Consider the following 14,752-nt stretch of genomic DNA (forward strand, 5'->3'; position numbering starts at 1 on the left):
TTGGGTATTCTAAAAGGCATTAGGGTGGACAAGTCCCCAGGTCCGGATGGGATCTATCCCAGGTTACTGAGGGAATCAAGAGAGCAAATAGCTGTGGCCTTAACAGATATCTTTGCAGTATCCTTGAGCATGTCGTGAGGTGCAGAGGACTGGAGAATTGCTAGTGTTGTCCCCTTGTTTAAGAAGGGTAGCAAGGATAATCCAGGTAATTATAGACCGGTGAGCCTGACGTCAGTGGTGGGGAAGCTGCTGGAGAAGATACTTAGGGATAGAATCTATTTACATTTGGAAGAAAATGGGTTTATTAGTGATAGGCAGCATGGTTTTGTGCAGGGAAGGTCATGTCTTACCAACTTGATAGAATTCTTTGAGGAAGTGACAAAGTTGATAGATGAGGGAAGGGTTGTAGATGTCACATACATGGACTTCAGTAAGGCGTTTGATAAGGTTCCCCATGGTAGGCTGATGGAGAAAGTGAAGTGGCATGGGATCCGGGGTGTACTAGCTAGATGGATAGAGAACTGGCTGGGCAACAGGAGACAGAGTTGTAGTGGAAGGGAGTTTCTCAAAATGGAGAACTGTAACCAGTGGTGTTCCACAGGGATCCGTGTTGGGACCACCGTTGTTTGTGATATACATAAATCATCTGGAGGAAGGTATAGATGGTCTGATTAGCAAGTTTGCAGATGACACTAAGATTGGTGGAGTAGCAGATAGTGAAGGGGACTGTCGGAGAATGCAGCAGAATATAGATAGATTGGAGAGTTGGGCCAAGAAATGGCAGATGGAGTTCAATCCAGGCAAATGCGAGGTGATGCATTTTGGAAGATCCAATTCAAGAGCTATACGGTAAATGGAAAAGCCCTGGGAAAAATTGATGCACAGAGAGATCTGGGTGTTCAGGTCCATTGTACCCTGAAGATGGCAACGCAGGTCGATAGAGTGGTCAAGAAGGCATACGGCATGCTTTCATTCATCGGACGGGGTATTGAGTACAAGGGTTGGCAGGTCATGTTACAGTTGTATAGGACTTGGGTTCGACCACATTTGGAATACTGCATACAGTTCTGGTCGCCACATTACCAAAAGGAAGTGGATGCTTTGGAGAAGGTGCAGAGGAGGTTCACCAGGACAGTGCCTGGTATGGAGGGTGCTAGCTATGAAGAGAGGTTGAGTAGATTAGGATTAGTTACATTAGAAAGACGGAGGTTGAGGGGGGACCTGACTGAGGTCTACAAAATCATGAGAGGTATAGACAGGGTGGATGGCAAGAAGCTTTTTCCCCCAGAGTGGGGGACTCAACTACTAGGGTGAGAGGGGAAAAGTTTAAGGGAGAAATGCATGGAAAGTTCTTTACACAGAGGGTGGTGGGTGCCTGGAACGCGTTGCCAGCGGAGGTGGTAGAGGTGGGCATGATAGCATCATTTAGGATGTATCTGGACAGATACATGAATGGGCAGGGAGCAGAGGGAAAATAGGCAACAGGTTTAGATAGAGAATCTGGATCGGCGCAGGCTTGGAGGGCCGAAGGGCCTGTTCCTGTGCTGTAATTTTCTTTGTTCTTTGTTCCCCTAGAAGCTCATTCCAAATGTGAACCACCTTCTGTGTAAAACATTTGTCTCTCATGTCTTTTTTAAAGTTCTCTCTTATCACCTTAAAAATGTGATAAGGTTGGTTGAGATTCCCCAACCTAGGGAAAAGACAATGACCATTAACCATATCTGTACCCCTCATTATTTTATAAACTTCTATAAAGTCGCCTCTCAACCTCCGACCCTCCTTGCAGCCACTGTATTTATACAGTGAGTCCACTTGAGTTTCTGGTCAATGGCAACCCTGAGGATGTTGATAGCAGGGATTTCAGCGATGGTATCATCATGAATGTCAAGGCGGGGTGGTTAGATTGCCTGTAATTGGAGCTGGTCATTGTCTGGATGTGGAGCAAATGTTATTTGCCACTTGTTGCTCAAAGCCTGGATAACGTCCAGATATTTTATCTTTGAAGATGGACTACTTCAGTATCTGAGGAGTCCAATTGTGTTGAACGTTGAGCAATTATCAGTGAACATCCCCATTTCTGACCTTATGATGGAGAGAAGGTAATTGATGAAGCAGCTGAAGATAGTTGGGCAGAGGACACTACCCTGAGGAACACCTACAAAGATGCCCTGTAGGCGAGGTGACTGACCTCCAACAACCACAACTATCCTCCTATATTCCATATGTGACTGCAGCCAGCAGACAGTTTGCCCCCTGATTCCCATTAATTCCAGAATTGCTTGGGGTCCTTGATGCCACACTTTCAAATGCAGCCTTGATGTCGAGGCAGTCACTCTCACCACACCTCTGGAATTTAGCTCCAGGGCTGTAATGAGGTCAGGAACTCAGTGACCCTGGTGGAACCTAAACTGGGCATCAGTGATCAAGCTTTTGCTGAGAAGATGCCACTTGATAGTGTTGTTGGTGACACCTTCCGTCACCTTAATGATGATTGGGAGTAGACTGATGAGGTGTTAGTTGGCCAGTTTGGATTTGACCTGTTTTGTATGTACATGACATACCTGGGCAATTTTCCACATTGTTGGGTAAATGTCAGCATTGTAACTGTACTGGAATAGTTTGACTAGGGGAGCAAGATAGTAGGAACTGCAGATGCTGGAGAATCTGAGATAACAAGGTGTAGAGCTGGATGAACACAGCAGGCCAAGCAGCATCATAGGAGCAGGAAGGCTGACGTTTCGGGCCTCGACCCTTGATCAGAAATGGGGGACTAGGGGAGCAACGGGTTTTGGAGTAAAAAGTCTTCAGTACTATTACTGGAAAGCTGTCCGGGCCCACAGACTTTGCAGTATCCAGTGCATCCAACCATTTCTTGTTATCATGTTGAGTGAATCAAATTGGCTTTTAAGACTGGCATTTGTGATACTGGGGATCACTAGATGAGGCCAGGATGGATCATCCACTTGGCATTTCTGATTGAAGATTGCTGTGAATGCTTTAGCCTTACTTTTTGCTGATGTGCTGGGCTCTTCCATCATTGAGGATGCTTATTATAGTCACATTTACACATCACACTGAAGTCTGTAGGCAAGTCATCAATTAAAAATATACACTGAAGCCTTCAGTAATAGGCCTGTCAAAAAATCTGTCTTTTGAGGCTGCTCATTTATAATTGTTTTAAGTCATTGTTTTCTCCACTGCCATGTCTCTGACTCTGTTCCTTCTGATCACTTTTCTGTTTGTTTCTATTAACATAGAAGCTAACTCAGATTCAAATAAGAAAAATCTCATTTCAATTATAATTGTTCTGTTGTCTTGTATGATGGAAACCAATGAAAGACATGGTGACGCCACATCCTCGTTCCATGATACCTTTCTCTACCAATACAGAACTAACACCTGGATTTTTACCTCCTCTCTCTTCACACTTCAAGATGCCAAACACTTCCTCACGGTGGAGTAATGACTTACTCATATTTCTTTCAATCTAGTCTACCACAATGGCTGCTCACAATTGGATCACCTCTACACTAAGGAGACCAAACACAGACTGTATGACCACTTTGAACAACACCTCTGTTTAGTCTATAAGCATGGCTGCAAGTTTCCAACCTGTCATTTGATTTCACCTTGCTCTCAATCCCAACATTTCTATCTTCAGACTACTGCACTGAACCAGTGAAACTCGATGCAAGCTTGAAGACCAGCACCTCATCTTTCAATTAAGTGCTTTACAGCCTTCTGGACTCAAGAGAGAGCTCAACAACTTCAGACAGGAAACTTTGCCCTACCATTTTAGTTTACTTTTCTTTGTACTTCTTTCCCCTCTAATTTTGTTTTCAGTAATCAGTTTCACATGCCAGTTCTAGACACATCTTGTTTCCTCTTTTCCTTCGGGCCTGAAAGACTAAAGCTTTTGTCTTTTAATCTCTCCTGTATTCTATCCTATCAGAGACCTTCCTTTTACTATTGTCCCAACCACTGAAAATCTATTATGTTACCAAGTTTTTCAAATTCTGACCCAAGGCCATAGACCTGAAACACAATCTATTTTTCTCAGCAGATACCACTGCCACCTGCAGAGTATTACCAACATTTAGAATTCCGATTTCAGATTTCCAGCATCCACAGCATTCTGATCTTAAAAACGAGACTAATTAATAATGAAATAATAGCCAAAATTAGATTGTTAGAAGTACTTTGCTAAAGCACAGTTTAAAAAAATAAATTCTGTTCAACCCTTATGTCAGCACAAATTGGATTATGTTATCTTACATCAGGCGACAGCTGTTTTGTATAGCTACTGCCAAAAACCACACTCTCGAGGGAAGGAATGCTATAATCCTTGCTTTGGACTGGGGCATTCCTGTTTAACCAAGTGTTCTTCACAGGACGAGGAAAGCTAAATAGGAAACAAAATCAAATTAAATATCAACACAAAGTCCAACTGACAATCCCCAAATTATCAATATGGAGAACAGATTTTGTTTCTTGTAACCTGCCAAAATCAAACTTTTCTATAATAACCTTAATATAATTTAGGTCCTTCGTAAACTTACTCTACAGCAGACCAATACATTTTAAATGTAAAAAAGAAATTTTTGTTTTCATTCATTCACGGAATGTGGGTGTTGCTGGTTGCTCAAAGGACGGTTAAGAGTCCATTACGTTGCTGTCCATCTGGAGTTACACATAGGCCAGAACTGTTAGGGGTGGAAGATTTCATTCCCTGTCATTTCCTCCACTGTCGCTGGGTCAAAATCCTGGAAATCCTTCCCTAATAGCATTGTGGGTCAACCCACAGCAGGAGGACTGCAGCGGTTCAAGAAGGCAGCTCACCACCACCTTCTCAAGGGCAACTAGGGATGAGCAAGAAACGCTGGCCAGCCAGTGACGCCCAAATCCCACAAATGAAAAAAAAAAGCAACATTAGCAAACCAGATGGATTTTGATGACAATCCTCAGTGATTACATGGTCACCATTAAGCCACCTTTTTTTTAATTTTATTGAATTCAAATTCTACCAACTATCATGGTAGGATCTGAACTCTACTCTTAGCCTACATTTCTGGATTACTGGTTCAGTGATATTACCACAACACCACCATCTTCCCTTAATACTTGGTGACATTTTAACTTCTCATAACAGATATCATTCAGGTTTCTGATTTAGAATGCATACTTAGTTTTATGCTGCTAAGCGAACCTGGATAAGTAATTCTATCAGTTATCATTAGAACAAAGACAGAGGATGCATAAACTAGAACAGTGTAAAACAGATACTCAGTCTAAACCACAGATTAAAAAGGCTTTGTCTCAAATGAATTGTCACCGTGGGACAAGTGATTGTGAGGAAAGGCCATAAAGCATAGGACAAGCAGCTGTGAAAAGAAGCCACTCTACGAAATAGGGAAGACACTGAAACAAATTATAAATGTGAAAAGTTATGTCAGAGGATTTGAAAACTTACATTCATTTTACAACTAAGTTCAAATATATCATTTATTATAAGGTCAATGTTTAATTAATCGCTGAGGTGATAAAACTAAAACTGACAAGAGGATTCTAATATAACTGATGGAAAATCACATCGCCTACCATGTACCCTGAGACCGTGACCCCTGGTTCATCACGGAATTGAAATCTGGCATACCTAAATAATACGATTGTTGACTTGCTCGCCGAGCTGGTAAGTTTGTTTGCAGATATTTCGTCACCATACGAGGTAACACCATCACTTTGCCTCCGGCAAAGCATCGGTGTTCTGTCCTGCTTGCTATTTATATGTCTCAGTTTGCTGGGGTGGGTGGCATCACTTCAGATTTGTTTCTTAGTGGTTAGTATATGGGGTCCCGCTCTGCATGTTTGTTAATGGAGTTCCGGTTTGAGTGCCAGGCCTCCAGGGATTCTCATGCGTGTCTTTGGTTGACTTGTCCTAGGATGGTTACGTTGTCCCAGTTGAATTGGTGTCCTTTTTTGTCCATGTGTACTGAAAGGAGTAATTGTTGGTCATGTCTCTTGGTAACTAGCTGGTGTTCGTGAATCCTGATGGCTGGTTTCCTTCTGGTTTGCCCCATGTAATGTTTTTAGCAGTCTCTGCAATAGTATCTGGTGAATAACGTTGGTTCTGTTAGTTGTGGTTGTCAGATCCTTTATTCTCATCAGTAGCTGTCAGTCACCACGATTTTTAGGGGTCAGAGTAATCCGGTGGTCATTTCAGGTATGTCCTTAACGTATGGCAGGGTGACTGTGTGTCTCTGGACGTGTTGTGTGTTCCATTGTGGTCTGTTGCGTAGGTATTGCTGGACTACACTTTTCAGGTAACTGTTGTTTCTAAAGACGCTGTATAAGCGTTCTTCCTTGGCTTTGCACAGCTCCAGGGTGCTGCAGTGTGTTGCGGCTTGCTTGAACAGTGTTTTGATGCAGCTCCGTTTGTGGGTATTGGGGTGATTACTATTGTACAAAAACAAAGTTGCTGGAAAAGCTCAGCAGGTCTGGCAGCATTCCTCAGGGTCACCGGACCCGAAACGTTAACTCTGTTTTCTCCTTCACAGATGCTACCAGACCTGCTGAGCTTTTCCAGCAACTTTGTTTTTGTTCCTGATTTACAGCATCCGCAGTTCTTTTGGTTTTAATTACTATTGTAGTTGAGTATCTGATCCGTATGGGTGGCCCTCCCGTGCGCGCTGGTTTGGAACTCCCCGTTGGCCATGCGTTTGACCATTACGTCCAGGAAGGGAAGTCTGTTGTTGTTCTTCTTCTTTTCCCTGGTGAATTTTATGCCAGTGAGGATATTGTTTACGAGTAGAAGAGTTTCTTCCAGTTCAGAGCGTTTGATAATGACAAAGGTGTCATCCACATAGCAGATCCATAGTTTTGGGTGGATGGTGGGAATGACTGTCCGTTCCAGTCTTTGCATTACGGCTTCCCCTATTAATCGTGATATCAGTGATCCCATAAATGTTCCATTGATTTGTCCATATATCTTGCTGTTCAAGGTGAAGTGGGTTGTGAAGTACAGATCCAGTAGTTTGAAGATGCTGTCTTTGCTGATGGTGGTGGTGTTGTCAGGTGTCTGTGTCCGTGGTCTGTCTAGTAGCAAGGCTAGTGTTTCCTTAGCTAGAGGGATGTTTATGGAGCTAAATAGTGCAGTCACGAAGGAGACCATGACCTCGTCCTCATCTATTCTGGTGTCCTTGGTGACGATGTTGAGGAATTCTTGGGCGGAATGGGTGGAGTGGTTTGAGCCGTCTATGAGGTGATTCAATCTCCTCTGTAGTTCTTGCGTTAGTTTGCATGTCGGTTTACCCGGAAATGAGACTAAGGGTCTGAGGGGGAACTTCTGGTTTGTGTACCTTAGGGAATCCATAGAAGCAGGGTGTGTTGGTAAGGAAATAATAGCCTTGCTACTAGACAGGCCAGGGATACAGAAACCTAATAACATGAACACCATCTGCAAAGACTGTACCCTCAACCTACTGGATCTGTGCTTCACAACCCACTTCACCTTCAAGAGCAAGGTGAAGGGACAAATAAATGGAACATCGACGGGATCACCGATACCAGGATTAATAGTGGAAGCTGTCATGCAAAGTCTGGAACGAACAGTCCTTCCCACCATCCAACCTAAGCTATGGATCCGCTATGTGGATGACACCTTTGTCATTATTAAACGCTCTAAACTGGAGGAATCCCATCTACTCATAAACAACATCCAGCATAAAATTCATCAGGGAAGAGGAGAACAACAACAGACTTCCCTTCCTGGACGTAATGGTCAAATGTAAGGCCGACGGTGAGCTCCAAACCAGCGCGCAGAGGAAGGCCACCCATACAAATCAGATACTCAACTACAACAGCAATCATAGATCATAGATCATAGAATCCCTGTAGCGTGGAAACAGGCCCTTCAGCCCCATGAGTCCACAACAAACCTCAGAGCATCCCACCCAGATCCACACACCTGTAACCCACCTAACCTGCACATACCTGAACATTGTGGGCAATTTAGCATGGCCAATCCACCTAGCCTGCACAGCTTTGAACTGTGGGAGAAAACCGGAGCACTGAGAGGAAACCCATGCAGACACCAGGAGAATGTGCAAACTCCATACAGACAGTCGCCCAAGGGTGGGATTGAACCTGGGTTACTGGTGCTGTGAGGCAGCAGTGCTAACTACTGAGCCACCTTGCCACCCAATCATCCCAATACCCACAATCAGAGCTGCATCAAAACACTGTTCAAGTAAGCCGCAACATACTGAAGCACCCCGAAGCTGTGCAAAGCTGAGGAAGAACACCTACACAGCGTCTTTAGAAACAACGGTTAGCCAAAAAGTGTAGTCTGCCGACACCTACACAACAGAACACAACAGGAAGACACAACATGTTCAAAGACAACAGTCACCCTTCCAAATATTAAGGACATACCTGAAATGACCACCAAATTACAAAGACTGTCAAAAACATTACATAGGGCAAACCGGAAGGAAACCAGCCATCAGGATTCACGAACACCAACTGGCTACCAAGAGACATGACCAACAATTACTCATTTCAATACACACTGACAAAGAAGGACACCAATTAGACTGTGACAACGTAGCTCTGAGAGCAAGGCAACCAAAGACATGCACGAAAATTCCTGGAGGCCTGGCACTCAAACCGGAACTCCATTAACAAACATGCAGAGCTGGACCCCTTATATCAACCACTAAGAAACAAAAGTGGTGCCACCCATCCCAGCAAACCGAGACAAAAAAATAGCAAGTGGGACAGAACACTGACGCTTTGCTAGAGGCAGTGATGATATTACCTAGAATGGTGACAAAACATCCGCAAACAAACTTACCAGTTCAGTGAGCAAGTCAACGACCGCATGAACAACCTGAGCTACAAATCTTCTCGAAAGCCTTGAATACAGAAATAATAGCTAAGCAAAAGAATAATAAGCAAAAGCAAGGAACATAATAAAGACCATAAATCTGTGCAGCTTACAAAGGAGCTCATATAATTTTTAGAGATAACAAAGTGTGGTCCTGGAGGAACACAGCAGTCCAGGCAGCAGAGGAGCGAGTAAGTGGATGTTCCAGGTCGGGACCTTCTTCAAAATCATTTCTGAAGAAGGGTCCCGACTGGAAACGTCAGCTTTTCTGCTCTTCTGATGCTGCCTGGTCTGCTGTGTTCCTCCAGCTCCACACTGTGATCGTAAGTCAGACAGACAAAAAAAATCTATTCCTGTTAGTGATGCAGTAACACTAAAAGACAGTTTTGAAGAGGAGCCATACTAGACTTGAAACATTACGTTTGTTTCAGTTTCCACAAAGATCGTGCTAGCTTTCTTGGCAAGAGGATTTGAATTCAGAGTAGGGATGTTTTCCAAGAGTTACACAGGGCCTCAGGGAGACCACACCTGGAGTATTTGTGCACAATTTTGGTCTTCTTCCTTAAGAAAGGATATACTTGCCATAGAGGGAGTGCAGTGAACGTTCACAGGCTATTACATGGGATGGCAGGACTGTCTGAGGAGAAAATGTTAAATAAAAACAGAAAGAAGTGCGGATGCTGTAAATCAGGAACAAAAACAGAAGTTGCTGGAAAAGCTCAGCAGGTCTGGCTGCATTTGTGAAGAAAAATCAGAGTTAACATTTCGGGTCCAGTGATCCTTCCGCAGAACAGATGCTGCCAGACTTGCTGAGCTTTTCCAGCAACTTCTGTTTTTGTCCCGAGGAGAGATTGGTTTGACAGGACCTGTATTCACTATAGGTCAGAAGGATGAGGCGCATCGGATCAAAATGTGTAAGATTCTAATAGAACTAGACAAACTAGATGCGGGGAGAATGCTGCCCCTGGTTGGGCAAGAGCTGCTATTTATGTTGGATTGGGAAACTATTTAAAAATCTATGATGGTAGATACACAATGCCAAACATTGAAAAGATTAATTCATAAATTGCAACAAATACAGGTTCTTGGATAAGGTCAAGGAATAAAAATGCCACAAGACAAATGCTTCAACTGTTGCTAACAAGAGGAATTAAAGATATCCCAGAGGGCAATGTAGGTTCATTCGAGTATATCCAATAGATGTTTTGAAACTATTGATATCAAGGGACATGGGAACAATGTGGGAAAATGGACTCTAGTTGAAAGATGAAGCAGGGTCAAGGGGCTGAATGGCATACTCCTGCCATTTCCTGAAGTACTGCATTTAAGCAAAGAAGTGCAGATGCTGTACATCAGGAACATGATTGTTGTGAGTTTTCTTAATAAGTAGCTGAATTAAAGATAGTTTGTTGTGATTTACCCATAACAGCTTCCTTCTTGAAAAGCTGAAGTCCTTGGGGTATGAGGACACCAACAATGGTGTTAGGGAAGTGAGTTTCATGATTTTGACCTGGTCACAAAGAAGGAATGGAGAGACAGTTCCAAGTTAGGATGGCAAGTGACTTGGAGGTGAACTTGCAGGTGGTGGTTTCCTTGTGTCTGCTTCCCTTGTCATTCTAGGTTGTAAATGTCATGGATTGGAAGGTACTTCGAAGGAGCCTAGCTGTATTAACTGTAACGAATATACTAAGGAATAAAAAGAGTACAATCCTATTGCTCAGTGTAGTTTTTCCAACCAGTGGAAAGGATGTAGAGGAACAAATCTACAGGGAATTTATTCAGAAATGCCAACATTATACAGTAATTTATAGGGGGGATTTCAATGACCCAAAAATAGATGAGGATATTGGTAGTGTAAAAGGCAGCCAGACACGTGTGCCTAGATTGCATTCAGGAGAGTTTCCTGCAACACAATGTGCCCAATCCAACAAGGAAGGATACATTATTGGATGTGGTGCTTGGAAATGAAGATCAAGTGGATTAAGTGTCAGTGGGGAAAAATTTTGAGACAGTGATCAAGGTTCAGGACGATGGTAGAAAATGATAATCCACAGCAAGAGAAATCTGTTGGAGGAGAGCTAACTTCAAGGGAGCAGGGCAAGATCGGCTGGAACAAGAGGTTGGCGGGATAAATAGTGAACAATTGGCAAAGAACAAATGATTCACATCCAGTCAAGTTATATTCGCTAAAATGGGAAAGGTAGGAGAAATACAGTCAAAGTTCCTTGGACAGCAAAGGAGGTAGAATTCAACATTAGAAAGAAACAGCATGTTTAAGACATGTTTAAGGCAGAAAATATAATTGGAGGAACAGGAGGAATACCGAAAATTCCGAAGAGAGGTGAAAAAGCAAGTAAGAAAAACAGATGAATTATGATAAAAGACCAGCAGCTAATATAAAGGGGATCCCAAAGTCTTCTATAGACATATGAACAGAAAAAGAACAGGTTAAGGGGAGTAAGGCCAATTAGAAATTAAAACACGGGATGTACACATGGAGGCAGGAGGCATAACAAAGGTATTAAATGATTAGTTTGCAACTGTCTTTACAAAAGAAGTGGATACCTGCCCAGGCTATGGTGAGAATGAGGGAACTCGGTCACCGGAGTGTTTAAAATTAATAAAGACTAAGTCTTGGATCAACTGCTAGTACTTAAAGTTGACAAGGACTGGGGCTAGATGAGGTGCATCCAAGGATTTCAAAGGAAGTGAGGGTAGAAATAGCAGGGGCACTGGCCATAATCTTTCAGTGCTTCCTGGACTTGGCAGAGGTGAGAGAGGAAAGGAAAATTGCAAACATTACAGACGTGTTCAAGAATGTTTCAAAGGATAATCCCAACAATTAAAGACCAGACATTTTAAATTCAGCGGTAGGGAAACTTCTAGAAATAACTATTCAGGATAGAATTAGTAATCAAATGGAAAAAGGTAAGTTGATTAGGAAGAATCAGCATTGATTTCTAAAGAGGAAATTGTGTTTAACTAACTTGAAGTTTTTTTGAAGAGGTAATAAAGGGGCTCAATGAGACTAACACTGTTGATGTGGTCTACATGGTTTTCCACAAGGTATTTGATACAGTGCCACACAACAGACTTGAGGAAAGTGATAGATCATTGTATAAAAGAAAAAAATAGTAGCAATGTGAATTCAAAACTGGCTGAGGAATAGGAAACAGCGTAATCATAGAACATCTACAGTGTGGAAACAGGCCCTTCAGCCCAACAAGTCCACACCAACCCACACAGCATCCCACCCAGACCCATCCTCCTATAACCCACCTAATCTACACATCCCTGAACACTGTGGGCAATTTTGCATGGCCAATCCACCTAACTTGCACATCTCTGGACTGTGTGAGGAGCACCCAGAGGAAACTCACGCAGACATGGGGAGAATGTGCAAAGTCCACACAGAGTCACCCAAGGGTGGAATCGAACCTGGTCCCTGGCGCTGTGAGGCAGCAGTGCTAACCACTGAGCCACTGTGCCGTGCTAACCACTGAGCCACGATGCCGCCCTCTATAAGTAATGGTCAATGGATATTTTTTGGGCTGGTGAAAGGTATGCAGTGGAGCTCCCAGGGCCAGTATTAGGACCGTTTCTTTTCCCGATCTATATTAACAACCTCAATCTTGGTGTGTAGAGGACAATTTCAAACTTTGACATGAAACTTGGGAGAATTGTAAATTGTGAAGAGTGCAATGTGGAACTCCAAAAGACAAGTGATGGAGTGGTGGATAGGAGGCAGATGAGTTTCAACATAGAGAAGTGTGACGTGATGTACTTTGGCAGGAAGATCATTGAAAGACAACATAAAATAAGGGGTACAATTCTCCTTAGTGGGAAGAAAGCAGAGAGGAGATTTGATAGAAGTTTTAAAAATTATCAGCAGGCTCGACGGAGTAGATGGGCAGAAGCTGTTTCTGCTTGTAAAAAGGAACAAAAAAAATGTGGGTGCACAGATTTAAAGTGATGTGTCAAAGAAGCAAGTGCAATGTGAGGAAAACATTTTTCATACAGAGAGTAGCTAGGGTATAGAATGCATAGCTGGGAAAAGTGGGATAGGCAGGTTCAATTGAGACATTCAAGAGGACATTGGATGATTATTTGGATAGAAACGATGTGCAAGGATATGGGGATAAAGCAGGAGATTGGCACAAGGTAATGATGCATGTTGGGCCAAATAGCCTCCTCATGCACTGTAACGTTCTGAAATTTTGCGAACATCACATCTGAGATCTAGCAGAAGGTGACGGCTCCAAACCTGGCTGGTATTCTTGCAGGGGAAAAGGGGCGGGCAGCTCCTGAGTTGCACTCTTTGGTTGCCAGAGACAGCTGCCCATACGTATCAGCAGCTGCTTCCACCCATATTTGATGAGGTACGTGTCTGAAACCCAAAGTATGTAGATTTTGCTTGATAGGAGCAGGCCTGAATCCTGTGGATACATTTGGATAGACAGGGTATCCTTTGGGAGGAGTAAAGTATCCCTTTGGATATGGTCCTGAGACACCTTTGAGACGTATTAGGCATCACTTGCAAGTGGTCAGATTCCGTTTGGGATTGTTAAGTCAGATACTGAATTTAAGCAACACTTTAGAAAACAGGTGGATGTGCATCAATCTCTGCAAGTATCAGAACATATGGAGTGTGTGGTTAGTGTAATCTATAGGATCCTGTAGTTGATAAACTTTGTGCAGCACGAATGCAAGAAAGTTTTACTGAATCTTTATAAAAGGTCCAGTTAGACTATAACTCAAGTATTCCCAATTCTGGTCATTAGGCAAAAGGAAATGTAGGAGGATCCTCAAGCAAGTGCATGGGAGATGTACCAGAATGGCTCCAGGGGTGGGGAACTTTGCTACAACACTATTTTGGAGAAACAGCACTGTTCTTCGAGCAGAACTTGACTGAAAGAAGATTTACAGAGGTGTACAAGATTATGACATGCTTAGATAAAACAGACAAGGAATGTTATTCTCACTGGAACAAAGTCTCAGGGACAGGCATTTAAGATTTTTGGCAAGAGATGCGGGGTGTGTGAGAAAGAAGTTTTTTTAAATGCAGTGTGTGGTAATAACCTAGAGCCCACTGACGAGACTTACTAGACCCCACTACCAAAGACATTTTTCCCTCCCCACCCTTATCTGTTTTCCGGAGGGACCACTCTCTCCGTGACTCCCTTGTCCACTCCACAGTCCCCACCAGCCCTACCACCCCCGGCACTTTTCCATGCAACCGCAGGAAGTGCTACACCTCCCCCCTCACCCCCACCCATTGGTGGAGGTTTTGAACTCACATTCTCGCATTCATTCACTTCTTCTGTCATTCATCAATAATTATCCAGGTTTCAGGGGTGGTAAGTGACATACTGTAATTTTTTTCAAAGGTGTCATTTATCTACAAGCCAAAAATCATAATTAGTTCAGATGAACTTTTATCTTTAGAGTGAACCATATTGATCAGTTCAAACATTCCATTGGATAAACCTGAATGTCAAAAATCAGTTTTGATTCATAGTCTAGCTCTTAATGTTTAGTTATAATTGTAGTATTGACTTTAATGGAAAGACAACTGTTCGTTGAGAAAATGAAGACCTTCCACATCAAACAGATGTTCACCTGCACATCTGCTAATATGGTATACTGTATCCGCTGTTCCCGATGTGGCGTTCTCTACATCGGGGAAACCAAGCAGAGGCTTGGAGACCGCTTTGTGGAACACTTACGCTCGGTTCATGACAAACAACTGTATCTCCCAGTCGCGAACCATTTCAACGCCCCCTCCCATTCCTTGGACGACATGTCCACCCTGAGCCTCCTGCAGTGCCACAACAATGCCACCCGAAGGTTGCAGGAACAGCACCTCAT

At 43.1% G+C, this 14,752-nt stretch overlaps 1 protein-coding gene across 6 annotated transcripts in view; it reads right to left on the reverse strand.

Moving 5' to 3' along the window:
* Window positions 1-14,752, reverse strand: part of fam135a (family with sequence similarity 135 member A) — a 312,830-nt gene that overhangs the window by 178,623 nt on the left and 119,455 nt on the right. For all 6 annotated transcript variants that reach the window (XR_007262130.1, XM_048597297.1, XM_048597296.1 and 3 more), the window contains one exon: window positions 4,276-4,402. Coding sequence is in view for 5 of the 6 variants with exons in the window: in XM_048597297.1 (XP_048453254.1) it covers window positions 4,276-4,402 (127 nt within the window). In the remaining variant the exon portion in view is untranslated. The remainder of the gene's footprint in view (window positions 1-4,275; window positions 4,403-14,752) is intronic.

This window comes from Rhincodon typus, chromosome 5 (assembly GCF_021869965.1).
Source record: "Rhincodon typus isolate 14 chromosome 5, sRhiTyp1.1, whole genome shotgun sequence".
NCBI lineage: Eukaryota > Metazoa > Chordata > Chondrichthyes > Orectolobiformes > Rhincodontidae > Rhincodon > Rhincodon typus.